This window comes from Pelophylax lessonae, assembly GCF_965119305.1.
Source record: "Pelophylax lessonae genome assembly, chromosome: 11".
Taxonomy (NCBI): Eukaryota; Metazoa; Chordata; class Amphibia; order Anura; family Ranidae; genus Pelophylax; species Pelophylax lessonae.
Window position 1 is genome coordinate 12,360,109 of NC_138778.1, and position 22,934 is coordinate 12,383,042.

A 22,934-nucleotide genomic window follows, 5' to 3' on the forward strand; every position below is an offset into this window, starting at 1 on the left:
ATGAAAAAACAGCAATAAATTGAAGGTAGCATTCCCTCATAAACTATGTGCTACAGTTCAAACAGAAAAAAAAAACAAGCGTCAGTGTTTAGGGCCCTTCACCCTTAAAAACGATTCGTGCTTCACTGAATAAAATCTTCCAAATAGTCTGCAGTTTATATCCAAAAAATGAATAAAAAGGTGCAAGTGTTGAGGGCTCTTCACCCTTATAAACTATGTGCTTCACTGGCACACAGGAGCTCCAGATGGACATATGAGAGGAGGGATGCAGCCAGGTGGAGGGGGGGTGGAGCCAGGTGGGTGGACAGAGGAGAGGAGGAATGCAGCCTGGTGGAGGGGAGGACGGAGAAAGGTGTACAGAGGAGAGGGGGATGCAGCCAGGTAGAGGGGTGGACAGAGCCAGAGGACATATGAGAGGGGGGTGCAGCCAGGTGGGGGGGGGCAGAACCAGGTGGACAGAGGAGAGGAGGGATGCAGCCAGGTGGAGGGGGGGCGGAGCCAGGTGGAAAGAGGAGAGGGGAGATGCAGCCAGGTGGAGGGGAGGAGGGAGACAGGTGGACAGAGGAGAGGAGGGATGCAGCCAGGTGGAGGGGAGGACAGAGCCAGGTGGACAGAGGAGAGGGGGGATGCAGCCAGGTGGAGGGGAGGACAGAGCCAGGTGGACAGAGGAGAGGGAAGATGCAGCCTGGTGGAGGGGAGGACGGAGACAGGTGGACAGAGGAGAGGAGGGATGCAGCCAGGTGGAGGGGAGGACAGAGCCAGGTGGACAGAGGAGAGGGAAGATGCAGCCTGGTGGAGGGGAGGACGGAGACAGGTGGACATAGGAGAGGGGGGATGCAGCCAGGTGGAGAGGAGGACGGAGAAAGGTGTACAGAGGAGAGGGGGATGCAGCCAGGTAGAGGGGTGGACAGAGCCAGGTGGACAGAGGAGAGGAGGGATGCAGCCAGGTGGGGGGGGGGCAGAACCAGGTGGACAGAGGAGAGGAGGGATGCAGCCTGGTGGAGGGGAGGACAGAGCCAGGTGGACAGAGGAGAGGGGGGATGCAGCCAGGTGGAGGGGGGATGTAGCCAGGTGGACATAGGAGAGGAGAGATGCAGCCAGGTGGAGGGGAGGACAGAGCCAGGTGGACAGAGGAGAGTAGGGATGCAGCCAGATGGAGGGGAGGACAAACCCAGGTGGACAGAGGAGAGGGGGATGCAGCCAGGTGGGGGGGGGGGCAGAACCAGGTGGACAGAGGAGAGGAGGGATGCAGCCAGGTGGAGGGGAGGACAGAGCCAGGTGGACAGAGGAGAGGAGGGATGCAGCCAGGTGGAGGGGAGGACAGACCCAGGTGGACAGCGGAGAGGAGGATGCAGCCAGGTGGAGGGGAGGGCAGAGCCAGGGGGACCTAGGAGAGGGGGGATGCAGCCAGGTGGAGGGGAGGACAGAGCCAGGTGGACAGAGGAGAGGAGGGATGCAGCCAGGTGGAGGGGAGGACAGACCCAGGTGGACAGCGGAGAGGAGGATGCAGCCAGGTGGAGGGGAGGGCAGAGCCAGGGGGACCTAGGAGAGGGGGGATGCAGCCAGGTGGAGGGGAGGACAGAGCTAGGTGGACAGAGGAGAGGGGGCACCCCCCAGAAGGCACTTTTCTAGTCGTGTGTCATATGCCTCATATAAAGTCCCAATCCCCTCTCTTTTTGATTGAGCAATAATTAACCCTAACATTGCACAATAATTAACCCCCAGCACTGCACAATAATTGACTCCAACCTTGCACAATAATTAATGCCCAGTTTTTTTACAAAATTAACCCCCAGCACTGCACAATAACTATCTCCCAACATTGAACAACAGTTAACCTCAACATTACATAATACACGTAATTAACCTTCAGTCCATTACTGTGGTGGTCAGTGTACCAATTACATTGGTGGTCAGAGTGCCCCTTATGATCTGTTTTAAGTTATTTCTTATGCATGGACATACCTCCTTAAGTCCTCGGTCCATCCAGCCAACTTAATCATCTGTTAATCTCCCTCCAAAGCAGGGGCTGACTGGCAACTTTGGCCCAGGGGGCAAGTACAAACCAGAGGCCCATGGTGCAGCGACTCGGCCCCCCCTCACACTCTCCCTCCTCTGGCATCCTCGTGACCCTCATTCTAGGCTGAAGCTCCGCTCCAGGTACTCTCTACTCACCTGCCGAATCCGGGTTCCCGACATGGCCAGCTGGGGGCAGTTGGGGGGAGCTGGGACAGCTTAGTCGGGGCTGGACAGGGGAGGAGAGTCTCCAGTGGCGCATGGAACCGGCCTCTGCTCAGACGCAGTTTATACCATCCATGCTGGGGGAGGTGGCCTGTCCTAGTTTTCAACCCGCACTCAGCAGTGGGGACTAGGTCAGTGGTGGGGACTTTTTACTTCTCTTCACCAGCAATTTTTTAGGCATGTCTGTGGCAGAAGAGGTGCAGCATTTTTTATGGGGCATAGGAGCGGCCCGGGGGGCAATTTTCCCCCTGCCCCCTGGCCCAGTCCTCCCTTGCTCCAAAGACAGCTCAACTCTCCAATAAGACACAGCAGTTTAATCCAAAGTAGTTTTACTTGTCAAAATGCAATACATGGATGTTACCCGGTCACATCAAAGTGTAAATGGACGATACTCTTCTATACATTGTGCCCACTGTGAAGGCTGGAAACTCACTAAGGGAACAATAAGAAGAAGGGAGTGGTCTAGCTAAGGACAAATCAAACTAATGCAGACATGCAGGTATACTGGATTGTACCATTTTACAGATATTACATGTTGTAGTTGCACTGAAGCTCTGAGGAAGGGGGCATGTCCCCCGCAACGCGTCAACCTTTCCAACTATGTGATATATGGTCAGATGACATCACCTACGGCTGGAGTTGATATGTGATACACCTGTTGTTCTTCATGTTTGTGAGTATACAATCCTTTTTTTTTATTTAATAAAGTTGCATAATGGTAATGCACAAGGTGTTTGCACCCTCCTGTTGTGTTTTTGCAATTGTCCTTAGTGTGCTTTCTGGAATCTTCTTGTTCTGCTGAGATAAAACAAGCTGGATTGTTACTTTGCTAGGGCAGCTGCTTCCTCCTTTTCCATTTGAAGAATCTTTGAGCTTTCATCCTTGTGCCTCTTGATTCCACCCGTTTCTGCTTCTTTTTTTTTTAGCAAAGGAGTTTTGTATTTTAGTTGCTCCTGCATTTGCGTGGGACTCTAAAAACGTATCACATAATGATGACCTCCTAGAAAGGAGAATCTAAGAGATTGTGCTCTGAGTTTAGCTGATATGAATGTATGGGATCTGGTTTCTTGGATGTACAGGATCTGCAGTTGTATGCACATGGATGTTAACCGTCTATATCAAAGTGTAAATGGACAATGATCTTCTATGCCTTGTGCCCACTATTATTATTATTATACAGGATTTATATAGCGCCAACAGTTTTAACAGCGCTTTACAATATGAGGGAAGACAATACAGTTACAATACAATTCAATACTGGAGGAATTGGAGGGCCCTGCTCGTTAGAGCTTACAATCTAGAAGGGAGGGTCAAGGGAAACAAAAGGCAATAACTGTGGGGGATGAGCTAATGGAGAAAATGGAAGAATGGTTGTTAGGTGTGGGTAGGATAGGCTTCTCGAAAGAGGAGGGTTTTCAGGGATCGTCTAAAGGCTAATAGAGAAGGAGATAATCGGACAGATTGGGGTAAAGAGTTCCATAGGATTGGAGAGGCTCTGGAAAAGTCCTGGAGGCGAGTATGGTAGGAGGGGACGAGGGAGCTGGAGATCAGGAGGTCTTGAGAGGAACGAAGAGAGTGATTAGGTTGGTATTTTGAGACTAGGCTAGTGATGTAGCTGGGGGCTAAACCGTGGATGGCTTTGTAAGAAGTTGTTAGCATTTTGAATTGAATTAGTTGGGTGAGCGGAAGCCACCCTATGAAAGGGAGGGGTACAGCTAAGGACTAAACCAACTAATGCAGACATGCAGGTAAACTGGATTGTACCACTTTACAGACATTACAACTTATAGTTGCACAAAATTACCACTAGATATTTGCATGAGAGTATGGCTGAGATCGTAATTGGTTTCCATGGGTCACAGACTGACCAGGGGAATATTGTACTGGGGTATCCCCCAGTAAACTCCCCCCACCAAGTCAGTCTGTCCCCCAGTTCACCCCCCCCCCCCAAGTCAGTCTGTCTCCCAGTACAATAATCCTCTAGCTCGGACTGTCCCCAGCACGGTTCCCTCCCAGGTCAGTCTGACTGACATGGGGGTTATACTGGGGGACAGACTGATCTGGGGGGGTTGAACTAGGGAATGACGGAACTGGTGGACAATTTACTGGGGGGACAGACTGACTTCTGTGGGATTTTACTGGGGACAAACTGACCTGGGGGGGGGGGTGAATTGGGGACAGACTGGACTGGGGGCTTGTACTGAAGGCTAATGTTTTAGTGGAAGGGATTCTTCCATCCACCTAATTTTGTGGATAGAGGAATCTTTTAGTTTTTTCATTCAGCCCGCTGGCTGAACAAGATAAAACTAGCTGTCTATGGCCAGTTTAACATACTCCATACCATACATGCCCTATATACACTATATTGTACATTACACACTTCTGCACTATATACACCACATTGTACATTACACACTCCTACACTATATACTCTATATTGTACATTACATACTCCTGAACTATATATACACTATATTGTACATTGCATACTCCTGCACTATACACACCACATTGTACATTACACACTCCTACACTATATACGCTATATTGTATATTACACACTCCTGCACTATATACATTACATTGTATATTACACACTCCTGCACTATATACGCTATATTGTACATCAATACTCCTGTACTATATACGCTATTTTGTACATTACATAACCCTGCCCTATATACACTACATTGTACATTACACACTCCTGCACTATATACGCTATATTGGATATTACACACTCCTGCACTATATGCGATATATTGTACATCAATACTCCTGCACTATATATGCTATTTTGTACATTACACACTCCTGCACTATATACACTACATTGTACATTACATACTCCTGCACCATATATGCTATATTGTACATTACATAACCCTGCCCTATATACACTAAATTGTACATTACATAACCCTGCCCTATATACACTACATTGTACAATACACACTCCTGCCCTGTATACATTACATTGTACATGACACATTCCTGCACTATATACACTACATTGTATATTACACACTCCTGCACTATATATGCTATATTGTACATCAATACTCCTGCACTATATACACTATTTTGTACATTACACACTCCTGCACTATATACACTACATTGTACATTACATACAGTACTCCTGCACTATATAAGCTATATATATATATTACATAACCCTGCCCTATATACATTACATTGTACATTACACACTCCTGCACTATATACACTACATTGTACAGTGTGGATGGCCGGCGGCTTCAGAGTACTTGTCCATTCCTCTGACGCTGACAAGCAGAGAAGCCTTGCGTGACGTCAAGAGGTCCAGCAGCCAATCGCACTACGCGTTTCAGAGCATGTGCAGGAGCCTCCTAGGGCATGCGCGATGCCACTGCACTTGAGAAAAGAGTGTGCACGCCCTAGGAGGCTCCTGTGCATGCTCTGAAACGCGTAGTGCGATTGGCTGCTGGACCTGTTGACGTCACGCAATCAGAGAATGCCTTGTATTCATTGAAAAAATAGAAGGCATTCTGAGAATGGAGGCAATGCCAAGCAAGCAGCCCCATCTGGTATGGAATATATATATATACCTACATTGGTCCAAGCTGGACCAATGCAAGTATGAAACAAAGATCATACCTGGAGTTCAGCTTCAATTCCTTTGCATCCATCAGACATTAATTAAAACTAATTCAGATTTGCATGGACTGGACAGAATGAAACTTTCAGTAAAATGTATCCCTAATTTATAATGGTTATGGATCCTTTCCAAACAGAAATGGCAGCATGGAGGGGCTCGGTGAAGGTGGTGGTGAAGGTGTGGAGGTGTCTAATGGGGTCGCTCAGCTCATAAAAGGAGATCCGCCCGGCTTCATAATCCAGATAGATCCTGAATTTATCGCTGGTCGGCTTGTGTTGAAATGGAATACGTTTGCATTCGTGCACCTTATTATACTCATCATGGTTACATCTTTGCAAACACCAGGAATCCTTATTGTCCCCAATATACGATTTCCTGTCCATACTGGGATAACACAACCCGACTCTCCAACTACTTGAATAACTCGTGTCCACCTCCCAGGAATGCCGCCCCGAAGAAAAAAATCTCTTGCTTAGAACCTGATAGTATTTAAATCTTCTGGGAGATTCTGGACGATTTAGTTTTACTCCTACTAAAGACGCCGTTTTTAAATCCCCTGAAATCTTGATATCATTAGCGGCCGTTTCCTCATCAAGTAAAACACCTTCTGGTTGCTGTATACAGATGGGAATATCTTTTATTAGGTCAGATAATTTGTGTAATCTGTCTTTGATGAGATCCTCGTGGAAATCACCTTCACTCGGAATCATTGTCTCCATATTATCCTCCTGCTCGGTATGATAGATGTCCTCTCCGTCTGAGTTCTGATCCTTCAGGACGGTCATTGGGTCGGTGGTTTTACACAATTCCTCAATGTGTCTCATCTTCCTGGACAACTCGTCCTTCTGTATCTCCAGCTGTTGGATCAAATTGGTGGCAAATTGTGAGACGTTCTCTGCCTGCATGGAAATCTCACTCAGGACTCTCTTCTCAAGTTCTTCCAGCTCTCTCCTGATATCTCTGAACAGGGCAGTGACTCTCTTTGTTACACCGGCTGCTTTTTCTTGTATGTTTGCCCTGCGTTCCTCCAGACTCTGGACTTGTTTCTCAGCCCATGCTTTATTTGAAGCCATCATCTCCAGATCTTTCCTCAACTTTGCTTTCTTTTTCTCAAAGGCTCCATCCAGTGACTCCACCTGGTGTCCCTTATGTATTCCAACAGCAATACAGTATACACAGATACAAACCCTTTCCTTGGTGCAGTAATACTCCACAATCTTTTTATGCATTGAGCATTTTCTGTTCCCCGGGGAGGTGGTGGGATTGGATAAGACGTGTTCTGGTGACCTGATATGGACTCTCAAATGGTTGTCACACAGAGAACTTTCACAGTGCAGGCAGGATTTTATAGCCGGTACAGGAGAGTCCAAACAGTAAGTACAATAGATTCCGGTATCTTCCGGAACGGGCTGAGAAATTAGGAACTTCTCCGATATGTTTCGTAGAGTTCTAGCACTAGACAGTACAGGCCGCTCCCGGAACCTCTCTCTGCACTCCGGACAGGTATAACGTCCAGACGCCTCCTGAGTATCCAACAAACAGTCAATACAGACCCGGCAGAAATTGTGCCCACATCTCAGCGTTACGGGATCCGTATAAATGTTCAGGCAGATGGAGCAGCGAAGCTCGTCTACTAGATCGGCAGATGCCATTATAGCCAGCAGGAGGACAAATAAAACTGTTTGTTCTATTTTTGTTAAATTCAACGTATAGGATAATATATGCAAAGAGTCACAAGAGCTTCATTTGTTCAGCTCACTTTTCAAAGAAGAAGTCTACGCGCACACTCCAAGATCTCAATTGTTGTAAATACAGTGTGCAGATCTCTGATCCTCGTTACATTGTTGCAGCTCTGAATGGATTAAACGCATTCCAAGGTTGTGAACACGTCTGCAATTCCCCAAATGATAATTTCCTTTGCATCAGTTCAAACAACGATCTCACCGCTCTTCGGATCATTCATTGTCTTCTTCAAATCCCTCTTTGGTTTACAGATTTTGCAGAGCTTCAGCTGCTTTTGGTGCGGTTCCAGCGTTGCATTGCGGTTTACATTTTGATACGTTCCAGATAGGACTTTCTAGTCATGTGGCCTCTGCCCTACCCACAGAAGGAATTAAAGGTACAGAGTAGTAGCTAGGAAATAATGAGAGGGGAGGATGTAATGGCTTTGGCCAAACTTCACAGCAGATGGAGGTAGTAATGATAATCCCACACAGGAGCTGATGGTTTACTGAAAGGTCACATTGAAATTGAAACGGGGAAAAAACATGCCATCTGTGCAATTTAGACTATATATCTTTTAATTCGATTGCAACCACCATTTTATGACTTCCACTGCTTTGAAATTCCAATAAAAGATAAAATAAAAAGTGTGCTTGTTCTATTAAATTGCCCATGGCTTATTGAATACTTGCTGCCAGCCTGTTCATAAAGAAATCTGGTCAGACCTGGATTATACAGACCCTAAAGACAGATTATAGACTTTCTTAACCGTTAGTGCTGGTTCACACATATGCGATGCAGGAACTCTGGAAATCCACTGCATTGCACTCAATTTGCAGGCAGTTCACACTGCCATATGCGAATCGCTGGGGGCAGGGGAGGACTGGGCCAGGGAGGCAATTGCCCCCTGGGCCACTCTGATCCCCTGTAAAAAGGCTGCACCGCGCAAGCTCCCCCCCCCCCTCCCCCAGCATGGTGTAAACTGTGTCTAAGCAGAGGCCAGTTTATTGCCCCACTGGAGATTCTCCTCCCCCGGCCAGCCCCAACCAAGCTGTCCCAGTTACCCCCAATTGCCCCTTGCTGGCAAGGTTGGGAACCGGGATTCAGCCAGTGGGTTGAGAGTACCGGGAGCGGAGCTTCAGCCTGGAATGAGGGTCAGGAGGAGGACAGAAAGAGGAAGCGGGGCTGAGTCGCTGCACCATGGGCCTCTGGTTTGTACTTGCCCCCTGGGCTGAAAGTTGCCAGTCTGCCCCTGGCTGGGGGTGTCAATACAAATTTAATGACACCCCCAGATCAGTTTGCATATCACAGTGGGAACTGTCAGTTCGGACATGAATCAGATCGCATAGGTGTGAACACCCATGCGAGCCGATTCTGGTGTGGCCCAAAAAAGGGTCCTGTGCGACTTTAGTCTGAATGCGATGCAAATTCAGCCATACAATCTGCGCGCGCCGCCGGACCCACATGCACTCCATTCGCGTAGTACTAGGTGACTGGACACAGCCGAGCCGCCCTGCCGCAGTAAAAAGCCGGTGGGTGGTCGGCAAGTGGTTAAAATTCCCATCACAATTCCCTGCAATTCTAAAGTAACAAATGTGCTCAGGTGTGACCAATAGAAAAAAAATTTAATATGTAAATATAAATAAAGTGCAAGGTGTAAATAAGTAAGATAAAACCTAATTATACTATCTGACTACCTTGCACTTTATTTATATTACATTTTTTGTATGGTCACACCTGAGCACATTTGACACTTTATTTACATGTCATGTTACCAGATATTTTTTCACATAAGTTTGTTGCTTTCATCCTACCTACCTTCATGTCTGTGAATGTGTCTTCACTCTCCAGGGGACCTTCTCTGCTCTGCTGTGCCTTTAATTTAAAAATGGCGCCAGGCAGCGCCATTATGTAACTGCGCATGCGCTCGCCCGGCTGAGCTTGTACAAGCTTTCCTGAAGCCGGCAGGCGTTGGAATGGTGCATGCGCAGTTACGATGTCGGCCTGCAACCATTTTTTTTGACGGGCACCGGCTGCTCGTAATAGCCATTTACGGGCAGCACGATTAACGACCGCTTGCCGGGACAATGTAAATTAACCGGGACATGCTCCTATTTGCTGGGACTGTCCCAGCAAAAACGGGACAGTTGGCAAGTATGTACAAAGTACATAATAAGTCACAGCATTCAGATTGCAACAGTCAGGATTATGCACAAACAGTGTACATTACATTCCTGACCATACTCTCTGTGCTGTGCTATGTGATACATACATTACTCTTATATCCTATATGTTTATGGCCACTAAAGTCTGTACCCTGGACTGTACATTACATACTCTTTATGACTGCATTCTGTATGCTGGGGTGTACATGACATACATCAGATCACTGCACTCGTATCGTATTTCCCTGAAAATAAGACCGGGTCTCATATTAATTTTGGCTACAAAAAAACACACTAGGGCTTATTTTCAGGGGAGATCTTATTTATTTATGGTATATGCAATAATTTACATTTATTCAAAAACAGTCATGTCATCTGTCAACGAGTCTGAGGTAGTGAGCCCTTATAGATCCCCAGCTCAGGATTCCCCAGGGCGCGGAGTCTAAGCCCCAGCCTGCTTCTTCACCAGGGCCCCTGATGGTGGGGATGGACTTGCAGCAGACTGGAACCAGGTCGCGGCCCCTAGGTAGGCCCAGCTGAGGATGTGGAGACCGCTGGTGTGTGCAGAGTAAACAGGAGACTAGAAGGAGATCCAAGAGACAAGCCGAGGTCAGGACAGGCAGCAGATGAACATAGACGGAGAAACGAAGCCGGGTCGGTACACAGGAGATCAGATACAATAGCCAAGGGGTACACGGATGGGAGCTCAGAGAACAGTGATGTTGCTCAAGCAAGGAGCAGTGCACTGAGCATGTGTATATATAGGGAAGCACACAGGGAGGTGACCCAGGAAGTAATCGACAGGAACAGGATATAACCCACAGTGGAGCAGGCGACGCTCATAGGAGAACAGAGAGAGAAGCCAAACACCACATGTGAAGGGAGGCAAGATAGAGGCAATAGCAGTAAGGAGGTAAGAGATACAAACAAAACTACAGGCTAACTTGTGACATCATCATAACTATTTTAAAGTGGTTGTAACCCTAACAAAAAAAAAATCCTGATCTTTTAAGGCATGATAGACAAGCACAGTGCTTGTACTGTGTAATTTACCCCTCTCTTTGTTCTAAAAAAAACTGAAATAAAGCAATAAAATGTTTTTTTAAAAAGTTCCTGTGTCCCCCGTCTCCTCTCCCACTGTCAGCTCAGGAGTCAGCATTAGGGCATTCTGTAATCCCAATAAATAAACCTTGGTTAAAGGCATTATATAATGATGTAATCCGTTTTGTAAAATGATTATAGAATGTGCAGTGCGTCTCCTTTTGTAACTTTGTAGTGAAAAATACCTTATTTACAGAGCCATTGGGTGCTCACATGACCCACCGGAGCTCTTCTTCCCTGCTTTGAGCACTGCAGAGTGAGGGGGCGCTGACGTCATCCGGGAGGAGAGGAGAAGATCTATGGCAGGTCATGTGAGCGCCCAGCGATGCTGTAAATAAGGTATTTTCCACAATAAAGTTACAAAAGGAGACACACTGCACATCATATAATCTTTTTACATCAACAATAAGGCCCCTTTCACATGGGACAGACTTTTCTTTGCTCAGAAGGGGATCTGTCTGCTGACCCCCCCTGAGCAGAGCAGGAGGTTAACAGATCCACATTTTTTCCCATAGACACTCCTAAACCTTGTGGACAGCCTTCCCAGAAGAGTTGAAGCTGTTATAGCTGCAAAGGGTGGGCCAACTCAATATTGAACTAAGACTGGGATTCCATTATAGTTCATGTGTGTGTAAAGGCAGGCGTCCCAATACTTGGGTGAGAACCTCCTTCCCTCAGCCAGGGCAATGAAAATGGGTCGTGGATGGGTATTCCAGCATAACAATGACCCAAAATACACGGCCAATGCAGCAAAGAAGTGGCTCAAGAAGAAGCACATTAAGGTCCTGGAGTGGCCTAGCCAAACTCCAGACCTTAATCCCACAGAAAATATGTGGAGGGAGCTGAAGGTTTGAGTTATCAAACATCAGCCTCGAAACCTTAACCACTTAAGCCCCGGAGGATTTGGCTGCTCAAAGACCAGGGCCTATTTTGCAATTCGGCACTGCGTGACTTTAATGGACAATTGCGCGGTTGTGCGATGCTGTACCCAAATTAAATTGACGTCCTTTTTTTCCCACAAACAGAGCTTTCTTTTGGTGGTATTTGATCACCTGTGCGATTTTTACTTTTTGCGCTATAAACAAAAAAAGAGCGACAATTTTGAAAAAATAACAATATTTTTCACATTTTTTTATATGAAATTCCCCAAAAAAAAAAAAAAAAAACGTAAAAATCTTAATTTTTTAACATTTTACTCCAATTAGTTTTTGCTACATATTTTTGGTAAAAAAAAATTGCAATAAGCGTTTTTGGATTGGTTTGCGCAAAAGTTATTGCGTTTACTAACTACGGGAAAGATTTATGTCATTTTTATTGTTTTTTTTTTTTTTTTAAACTAGTAATGGCGGCAATCTGCAATTTTTTTGCGGGACTGCGACATTGCGACGGACAGATCAGACCCTTGACAAACATTTTTGACACTTTTGGGGGTACCAGTGACATTACTACAGTAATCAGTGCTATACATATGCACTGTTACTGTACAAATGACACTGGCAGGGAAGGGGTTAACTTTATTAGTGATCAAGGGGTTAAGTGTGTCCCTAGGGACGTGATTCTAACTGTCAAGGGGCGTGGCTTGTGATGTAACCACATAGACATGCGATCCTACATAGCAGGATCGTATGATCTCTGCAGTTACACCAGGGAGAATGACAGACGGCTTTGTTTACATCAGCCACCTGCCTATCTCCCGCTCCAGCGGGAGATCGCGAGTGGCCGGCAGACTTCGGAGCCACCGGTCACTCGCACGGGGATGTCAGGGAAGGAGCGGGGGCGAGAGCGCGCCGCCCCTAGAGGCTCATGGGCGAGTGACGTACCGGTACGTCACTTTGCTCAGGAGGGGCTGACCGCCACAGTATATAGTCGTGCGACGGTCGGCAAGTGTTTAATGACTTGAAGAGGATCTGCAAAGAGGAGTGAGACAAAATCTCTCCTGAGATAAATGCAAACCTGGTGGCCAACTACAAGAAACGTCTGACCTCTGTGATTGTCAACCAGGGTTGCTCTACCAAGTACAAAGTCATGTTTTATGAAGGGGTCAGATGGCTTTTTTTATCAGAGAACTGTCACCTTCTGAGTCACCCTTCGTCTTTGCCCCCCTACCCACCTTTGAGCAGGGTCCCTAGGTTTCACCCCCTACCCACCTTCCAGTACAGCCCCTTTTAGAGAATGCAGAACAAAGTATCATTTTGTGCTACTAAGTATTTTGTATGGAATTCGATAGACCCCAGCAACAGTAAACCCCCCTCCAGCAACAATAGACTCTCCTGCAGCAATAGACCCCCACAACAAAATACCACCCTAGCAAGAATAGACCCCCATCAGCAACAAAAGATTTCCCAGTAGCTAGCATCAATAGACCCTCCAACAGCCAGCAACAATAAACCTCTCCCAGCAACATTTTACCCCCTAACAACATAAGACCCCCCCACCAGCCACAATAGACATACCTGGCAACAGTAGACCCCTACACAAAGATAGATCCCAACCAGCGACAATAGATCCCCCAGCATCGATAGACCTTCAGGCACACCCCAGCACTCCTTGCTATAAAATACATTCAGTGCTAGAGGTGCCGGAACTGCGTTCCCCCGCGTTCCTGCTGGAAAAGAAGTCCTCACTCATTAAAATGCAAATCAATTTATAAAACTTTTATGAAATGCGTTTTTCTGGATATTTTTATTGTTATTCTGTCTCTCACTGTTCAAATAAACCAACCATTATTAAAAATTATAGACTCGTCATTTCTTTGTCAGTGGGCAAATCTACAAAATCAGCAGGGGGGATCAAATACTTTTTTCCCTCACTGTATACGTTTATACGATGGCATCAAAGAGAAGCTGAGCATGTGTCCACCAACCATAATGAATACCCAGACAGGTAATAAAGAGAAGTTCTAGCTCAGGGATCTCCAAACTACGGCCCTCCAGCTGTTGCGGAACTATACGTCCCATGAGGCATTGCAAAACTCTGACATTCACAGACATGACTAGGCATGATGGGAATTGTAGTTCATAAACAACTGGAGGGCCATAGTTTGGAGACCCCTGTTCTAGCTGTTTATTCTCAACCAGGCATTACTTAGTAGGAACCCAAGATGGAGGGGCTCAGTGAATGTGGGGGTGAAGGTGTGGAGGTGTCTAATTGGCTCGCATAGCTCATAAAAGGATAAGAAGCCTCCTACGTAATCTAGATAGATTCTGAACCTCAGAGTGGAAAATTTATCAGGTAAAACAATATCTTTGCTGTTATGTATCACTGAACATTGATTATTACACCGACGTAAGCACCAGGATTTGTCGTTGTCTCCAATGACGGAGTGCTGCCCTCTCCGGTCCATGCTAGGGTACGCCATTCCTAACCTCCAGTTTCCGGATTCGCTGGTCTCCACGTCCCAGGAGTGCTGCCCTGATGAGAAGCTCCTGGTGCTCAGAACCTGATTATACTGGAACCTCGCTGGTGTCTCCAAGCGGTTCTGGTTGACTGCAGACCAAGTTGCAGTTTTAAGGTCCTTGGACACAATTATTTTACTACCGGCAGTGTTAATGTCAAGAAGTACGGTGGACCCTTTAACTGAATGGCAGGCTTTCTTGACATGGGTTACAATATCTGCTATACCTGAGAGTAATGTCTCTGAAATCAGAGCCTCATTCAGTTCTCCCATCTCTCGGATTTGATCATTTTCTTCCTCCGTGTCCACCTTACCTCCTGTCTCAAAGTCCTCCCTCTCCGATTCCTTACATTTGGAAGGATTGGGAAACAGAGATTTCGGGCACAAGAGTTTTGTTAAAAAGATTTCTTTTATTCAACACAAAACTAAATATTTTAAAATCATAGAAAAATACAGGCAAATAATTGTGTATTAAGGACACAGTGAGACCACACAACAATGGTCTATGTTGTACAATATCTCAGTGCATAGAACTTATAAAAGTCGATTTACATACAGTTCCAAGTACAAGATCATTAGTAGTCATATAATCCTTGGAAACGTATTGCTTGATATCAGAAGAACCGCCCACGGACACCCAAACAGTATGGTGCCGGTCAGCGGGGTCGACTGAAAATATAAGTTAACATTCACCATGTAATATATGACCTTTCTCCGATTCCTTGTCTTGTAGGACAGTCAGTGGGTCGGTGGTGTTACATAGATCCTCGATGTGAAACATTTTCCCGGTCAGTGCGTCCTTCTTCATTTCTAGCTGCTGGATTAGATCACAGATGGACAATGAGATCTTCTCTTCTTGCCTGGTGATCTCATCTAGGACTCTTTTCTCCAGATCTTCCAGGTGTCTCCTGATGTCTCTAAACAGGGCAGTGACACTTTCTGTTACCCCGGCTGCTTTTTCCGGTACTTCGCTCCTACGTTTCTGCAGAGCCTTGATGACTTTTTCAGCCTCTTCCGTGTTTGAGGTCAGTCTCTCCAGAACCGTTCTCAGTTTCTCCTTCTTCTTTTCAAATGCGTCATTGAGCAACGCTACCTGGTGTCCTCTGTGGTCTCCAAAGGCTAAACAGGACACACAAATACAAGCAGAATCTTCACAGCAGACATACCTCAACAGTTCCTTATGAAAGGGACATTTTCTGCTGTCTAGGGAAGCACCGATATCGGTTAGAACATGTTCTGGAGACTTGCTGTGAACCCCCAAGTGTCCATCACATAGAAACGATTCGCAGAGTAGACACAACTTAACAGCAGGTATGGAGGACTGAATGCAGTAGGTGCAGAAGGATGGAGAGTCCTCCTGGACTAAGGTTACGGACAGAAGCCCCTCTGTTATGTTGGGTAGAGTTGTATACTTTATGGAGTCCTGACGTTCATGAAACTCCTCTTTGCACTCCGGACAGGTATAAACTCCTGACGCCTCCGGAGTATCCAGCACATTGTCTATACAGACCCAGCAGAAGTTGTGTCCACATCTCAGAGTTACGGGATCTGTATAAACCTTCAGACAGATGGAACAGTTGGACCCATTTGTCAGATCAGCAGAGGCCATGGCAGCCAGCAGGAGGAAGAAGAAGTTATAGTCCGTGATTTCCTCATGCAGAAGAATGAGGAAAATTTGTCCTGTACGATTCACCTTTGCTTAGTTCACATTTTCTATAAAACCAGGGCTGGTCTGATCAGATAACAGTACAAAGTTCTGATTGGTTGGAAAATAATGACACAATGACACTTGTACTCTGGAGAGATAAGAAGCCAACACTAGAATGTATACAGGTTGTAAAGATAAATCAGTACAGAGGTAAAGTTATTCATTGTGCAGCACTGAGGTCATGGGATCAGTCCACAGATAAAATGAAAGCGGAGTTTGGGAAGCAGAACATATAGCAGGACAACGGCTACAAAATGATGTGAAAAAATGAAAGCTCAGGAAGGTTTACCCCCCTTTATGACCAGGCCATTTTTTGCTATTTAGCACTGTGATAATTTAAAGAGGTTGTAAACCCATTACAAGTTTTTTTTTTTTCAACCTGAAAGAGAAACACATAATGAGCTAGTATGCATCGCATACTAGCTCATTATGTAATACTTACCTTAGAACGAGCCCCCGCCGTGCTGTCCGCTCACCTCTATGACGGGCGACATGTTTAGTCGCCCGTCTTCCGGGATCGCCGCATCCGGCCATCTGATTGGCTGGAGCCGCGGTGACGTCACTCCCGCGCACGTGGGCGGGAGCCGACGGTCACGGCACGGGGCTCTGAAGGAAAGGCACCAGCGGCCCTTCCTTCAGAGCGCATGGGCCAGTGATGTCACTGGCTGCATGTAAGGTAAATATCTCCTAAACTGTGCAAGTTTAGGAGATATTTATAGCACCCAGGCCCGGACTGGGACAAAAAATAGGCCCGGGCATTTTGGACTGAGCAGCCCAGGAGGGGGGCGTGGCGGGGGCGTGACGGGGGCGTGACGGGGGGCGTGACGTTCGTCGGGATGGTTGATGACAGGATTTAATGTTCCAGGATGTGTGGATTCGATTACGGTACCTTTTTTTTAGTTTAATCTGACAGACTGGGTCCAATTTAGATCAGAGCTGCCATATGATGCTGTTTTTTTTGTCTTACTTTAAATCCTGTTTTGATGGTTGAGTCCTAAAAATATTATGAAGCAGCGCAAGATGAGGGTTACTCTAATCAAGGGGTAGACAACCTTTTTGGGCACAGTGTGCCGAAAAATGTTATCAAAGAAATTAGGAGTGCCAGATACATAAAAAACAACTGTCAACGTCATATAAAGTAACTGCTGTAAACCGCTTGAATAATAGTAAGAAATCAAGTGAGCTTTGCACCTTCACACATCAGATCACCCCAATTCCTGCACCTTCACACATCAGATCACCCCAATTCCTGCACCTTCACACCTCAGATCACCCTAATTCCTGCACCTTCACACATCAGATCACCCCAATTCCTGCACCTTCACACCTCAGATCACCCTAATTCCTGCACCTTCACACATCAGATCACCCCAATTCCTGCACCTTCACACCTCAGATCACCCTAATTCCTGCACCTTCACACATCAGATCACCCCAATTCCTGAAACTTCACACCTCAGATCACCCCAATTCCTGCACCTTCACACCTCAGATCACCCCAATTCCTGCACCTTCACACCTCAGATCACCCCAATTCCTGCACCTTCACACATCAGATCACCCCAATTCCTGCACCTTCACACCTCAGATCACCCCAATTCCTGCACCTTCACACCTCAGATCACCCCAATTCCTGCACCTTCCACCTCAGATCACCCCAATTCCTGCACTATCACACCTCAGATCACCCCAATTCCTGCACCTTCACACCTCAGATCAGCCCCAATTCCTGCACCTTCACACCTCAGATCACCCCAATTCCTGCACCTTCCACCTCAGATCACCCCAATTCCTGCACTATCACACCTCAGATCACCCCAATTCCTGCACTATCACACCTCAGATCACCCCAATTCCTGCACCTTCACACCTCAGATCACCCCAATTCCTGCACCTTCCACCTCAGATCACCCCAATTCCTGCACTATCACACCTCAGATCACCCCAATTCCTGCACTATCACACCTCAGATCACCCCAATTCCTGCACCTTCACACCTCAGATCACCCCAATTCCTGCACTATCACACCTCAGATCACCCCAATTCCTGCACCTTCACACCTCAGATCACCCCAATTCCTGCACCTTCACACCTCAGATCACCCCAATTCCTGCACCTTCACACCTCAGATCACCCCAATTGCTGCACCTTCACACCTCAGATCACCCCAATTCCTGCACTATCACACCTCAGATCACCCCAATTCCTGCACTATCACACCTCAGATCACCCCAATTCCTGCACCTTCACACCTCAGATCACCCCAATTCCTGCACCTTCCCACCTCAGATCACCCCAATTCCTGCACCTTCACACCTCAGATCACCCCAATTCCTGCACTATCACACCTCAGATCACCCCAATTCCTGCACCTTCACACCTCAGATCACCCCAATTCCTGCACCTTCACACCTCAGATCACCCCAATTCCTGCACCTTCACACCTGTTTTAATGTACCCGCCGCAAGTATAACATTTCACACCGTGCCATGATTATTTCATGCCCTCCGAGCATGCGCACTTGTCAAATTCTTTGATGTTCAATTAGGTATCCGGGGCTCTGAGCATGCGCACCGCTGCGCTGCTCAGATGTTTCATACAGGAAGTGACGAGGGTATGGTTTCTTCACGGGGTATGGTTTTTTAACGTTACACCGGCAGAGGATCAGATCAGATCGGTCAGCAAAGATACCTGGAGATGACAGGGAAGTGAAGGGCTCAGTTTTTACACATAGTAGCGGTCATACATTTTTGGCATCTTTAACTTCTTATCGGCAGAAATGGGATAGGCTAATTTTTGGCCGAAAATATTGGTTGCCAAAATTTCGGTGCATCTCTACTTACATGGCACATGTTCTAGCAGTGACCGTGTGTAGCGGTTTTGAAAACAGCTAAACACACACTGTCACTGGCTGCTGCTAGAAAACATGTGCCATGCGGCATGCCAGTTTGCTTGTTACATGTGATGTGACAGCCAGGTGCACATTTTCAAGTTGAAAATATGCACCTGGCTGTCACATCACATGTAACAAGCAAACTGGCATGGCACATGTTTTCTAGCAGCAGCCAGTGACAGTGTGTGTGTAGCGGTTTTGAAAACCGCTACACACGGTCACTGCTAGAACATGTGCCATGTAAGGAAAGGGCACAAAAACAAACACGACAACAATGCTGGGATTTGTGGTTCTGGCCTCTGGCAGAGCATGGTTCACTTCTGATTTAGCAGCAGGCAGGCCGCAAGTGTAAAAAACAGATAACAGTCAGCTACAACACTGTGACTGCTTGAAAACATGTGCCATGCCAGTTTGCTTGTTACATGTGATGTGACAGCCAGGTGCACATTTTCAACTTGAAAATGTGCACCTGGCTGTCACATCACATGTAACAAGCAAACTGGCATGGCACATGTTTTCTAGCAGTGCAGTGATCTGTTTTTTACACCTGTGGGCTGCCTGCTGCTAAGCCAGAAGTTCCAGACCAGAACCCTGCTCTGCCGGAGGCCACCCAGAACCACAAATCCCAGCGGTGACAGTGGTGTGTGGTCTGTGGTGTTGTAAATTGTGCTGCTGGCCTGCTGCCATTCTTTCCTTACCTATTGAGGCCTTGGCTCCTGTCCTGGTCGTGGGTGGTGCAGTGCTGGTGGTGTTAATGCAGCTCCTCCAGGGCAGGCAGGCACTAGACTTGAAATTTGACGACTCCTCCACAGGACTCCACACTCGTCTCTGACTCACTGTCTCTCACTCTCACTCTCAGACTGAGACAGACTCACTCACTCAGACACACTGTCAGTGTCTGTCTGTGCGGCGCCGGTCACTTCCCGCTTCTTCCTGTGAAAAGGCAGCATGGGGTCCCCGCCGGCCTCTAGCTCCACCCCCGGCCTTAGTCACATGACGGTCGGTCACACCGTCACACGGTCCACCCACCGACTCCACCCCCTCCTGAGCTACGCTGGAGCCTGGATGCCGCTGCGGAGCCGGCTGCCAGGCCAGCTGAGCTGAGCAAGGAGTGGGGACTGGAGTCGGGGATAGCGGGCGGCCAGATTGCCATAATGCGGGGTCGGGGGCAGTGGCGGGCGGCCAGATTGCGGTAATGCGGCGGCCGCGGCAATCAGACTCCGCGGAATCGGCCGCGGAGAGGCAAGCAACGGCCGGACTCTAGTGTCACTGTCTCTTGTCTCTTCCATTAGAAATTACAATACCCTCGGCGGCCCACCGGGCATATGCCCGCTGTGCCCGATGCTCAGTCCGGCCCTGATAGCACCTATAGGTAAGTCTTATCATAGGATCACCTATAGGTAAAAGTTGCAGAGGAGGGTTTACTTCCTATTTAACTGGTAATTGCACAGTCATGCAACGCTGTACCCAAATTAAATATTTATCAATTTTTTCACACACATAGAGCTTTCTATTGGTGGTATTTGATCACCACTGGGTGTTTTTTTCCCCGCAATTTTAATGAAAAAATAAATATTTTGAAAAAAAAAAAACATTATTTTTTACTTTGTGCTATAAAACATATCCAATAAAAAAGTATTCTTCATAAATATAGGCCAAAATGTATTCTGCTACATGAATTTGGTGAAAAAAAACCCCAATAAGTGTAAATCGATTGGTTTGCGTGAAAGTTATAGCATCTACAAACTATGGTATATTAATATATATATATATATATATATATACACACACACACACACACATATATATATATACAGTATATATATATATATATATACACACACACACACACACACACACACACACACGTAATAACATAAGAACTAATCTATACACACAAAAAGATGTGCATTGAATAAACAAAATCCCCGGATCAATAAATGTATATCTATATACAGTGCCTTGCGAAAGTATTCGGCCCCCTTGAACTTTGCGACCTTTTGCCACATTTCAGGCTTCAAACATAAAGATATAAAACTGTAATTTTTTGTGAAGAATCAACAACAAGTGGGACACAATCATGAAGTGGAACGAAATTTATTGGATATTTCAAACTTTGGAGATACTTACTCCTTACTTCTGGGGTTGAGCACCCCACCCTCCCACACTTATACTCGATCAGTGTCCACTAGCAAGTAGATATAGGAGGAGTCCCTTATAGTGCAGTTGCACATCTCTCCCAGTAAGGAGTAAGTATCTCCAATGGTTTAGAGAGGCTGGATTCATTCTTTTTATGGATAGTGTAGGACCCACTGATAATGGGATACTTTGACGTAGTGGTGGGCTTGAGCACGATATGGCCATATGGTGGGACCAAATCCCCATTTTTATTTATTGATTGCCTTTATATTTTATAGTCATTTCTTTTGCATGTGTGCGCTATTCTCTGTAAAAGTGGAGTTACGCTTTAACTTTTTTTTCATATGTAATAGTTCAGTTCTTGACTATCACCGGTTTGGCGCCAACACACACCTACTAGGTAAAGGAACGAAGGATGTTTGTCCTCTACATTTCATCTTGCTAACTTTTTTTTTTTTTTTTTTAAATAAAACTGGAGCTGGTCTGATGATATAAGAGCACAAAGCTCTGATTGGTTGGACAATAATGTGACGCAGAAACTTGTACTGTGGAGAGATAAGAAGCCAGGGAATAAAACGTGCACAGGTTAGATAATCAGTACAAACGTAACGTTATACAATATGCAGCACTGAGCCAGGCAGTGTCCCTGATCACTAGCCAACCCAGTAAAGTGGGGGGAAAAAAAAGAAGGTACAATGCCTGGATGACAAGTGCTTAAAGAATGAACCTCTTAGTAAGAAAATATGGACATCGCCATTGAAACTTGTTTTTTTAGGTGCAGACTGTGGCTGCCATGCTGGCGAATCCCTGATCTGGAACAAGCATGCAGCAGGTGAAGTTAAGATTTCCATCCTGATGGCTTGTTCCAGATCAGTAACTGGCTTGTCAGTAGCGAAGCCAGGATGAAAAGTCAGCAGTATTGGTTTTTATATATCAAGCTTGATAAAATCCCTTTACCATCCTATTCTCTTGCCTCGAAAGCTAACTCCGGGCACTACAATACCGCTGCAGTGCCCCCCCACCTTCCTTCCCTGCAATGGTTAAATGCTTGCTATGTCTAGGAGTGCTGGAAAAGAGAGAAATACTTACCTTATAGCATAATCCCTGCTCCATCCCTGCCACCGGTCTCCCTCCATGTACAATGAAAGGTTAATAGTGCAGCATTGTATGTCATGACATTGAGGGACCATCAACAAACTGGAGCTTTGGGGAGAGGAGATGAGAAGGCCAGAGGCCAGTCTAACTGCGGGGGGGCGCTAAGGAAAGTAATGATGCCGGTTTCTCTTATATCCAGGGGCTGACTGGCAACTTTGAGCCCAGGGGGCAAGTACAAACTAGAGGCCCATGGTGCAGCGACTCGGCCCCCTCCCACTCTCCCTCTTCCTCCCTTTCTCCCATTCCAGGCTAAAGCTTTGTTCCACGTACTCTCTTCTCACCAGCTAAATCCGGGTTCCCGACCTGGCCAGCAGGGGGCAGTTGGGGGGAGCTGGGACAGCTCCGTTGGGGCAGCCTGAGGGAGGAGCGTCTCCAGTGGGGCATGGAACGGGCCTCTGCTCAGACACAGTTTACACCATCCATGCTGGTGGGGAGGTCTGCGCTCTGTCCTTGTCTTCATCCCGCACTCAGTAGGTCAGCTGTGGGAACTTTTTACTTCTCTTCACCAGGAATCCTTTAGGCATGTCTGTGGCAGAAGCAGTGCAGCCTTTTTTGGGGGGAATCAGAGCGGCCCGGGGGGGCAATTGCCCACCAGCCCCCTGGCCCAGTCCTCCCCTGCTAATATCTATATATATGATATATGTATACAACATACCTTTGGGTACTCCCCAAACAGCACAAAAATAATGAGCCTGACATGCCAAATCTTTATAGAATAATGTATACAGTCTCCCTTTAGAGTGTTTGTCAGACAGTGCAATCACCATCCTTGTTA

At 46.6% G+C, this 22,934-nt stretch overlaps 2 protein-coding genes across 2 annotated transcripts; both read right to left on the reverse strand.

The window, feature by feature from the left end:
* Positions 1 to 5,829: 5,829 nt before the first annotated feature.
* On the reverse strand, positions 5,830 to 7,556 carry LOC309567109 (E3 ubiquitin-protein ligase TRIM39-like). Its single transcript, XM_082272439.1, has one exon. It carries the CDS (start codon positions 7,531 to 7,533, stop codon positions 5,983 to 5,985), a length of 1,551 nt encoding a protein of 516 aa, XP_082128565.1. The 5' UTR covers positions 7,534 to 7,556; the 3' UTR covers positions 5,830 to 5,982.
* A 6,368-nt stretch (positions 7,557 to 13,924) lies between these two features.
* LOC309566996 (E3 ubiquitin/ISG15 ligase TRIM25-like) lies at positions 13,925 to 15,872 on the reverse strand (the record flags this gene model as incomplete). Its single annotated transcript, XM_082272314.1, has 2 exons — positions 13,925 to 14,490; positions 14,957 to 15,872. 2 exons carry the CDS (start codon positions 15,870 to 15,872, stop codon positions 13,925 to 13,927), a joined length of 1,482 nt encoding a protein of 493 aa, XP_082128440.1.
* Between the last annotated feature and the right edge of the window lie 7,062 nt (positions 15,873 to 22,934).

Bases quoted from the DNA above. Each gene is read 5' to 3' on its own strand.
- LOC309567109 (XM_082272439.1), bottom strand. From the start codon at position 7,533: ATGGCATCTGCCGATCTAGTAGACGAGCTTCGCTGCTCCATCTGCCTG.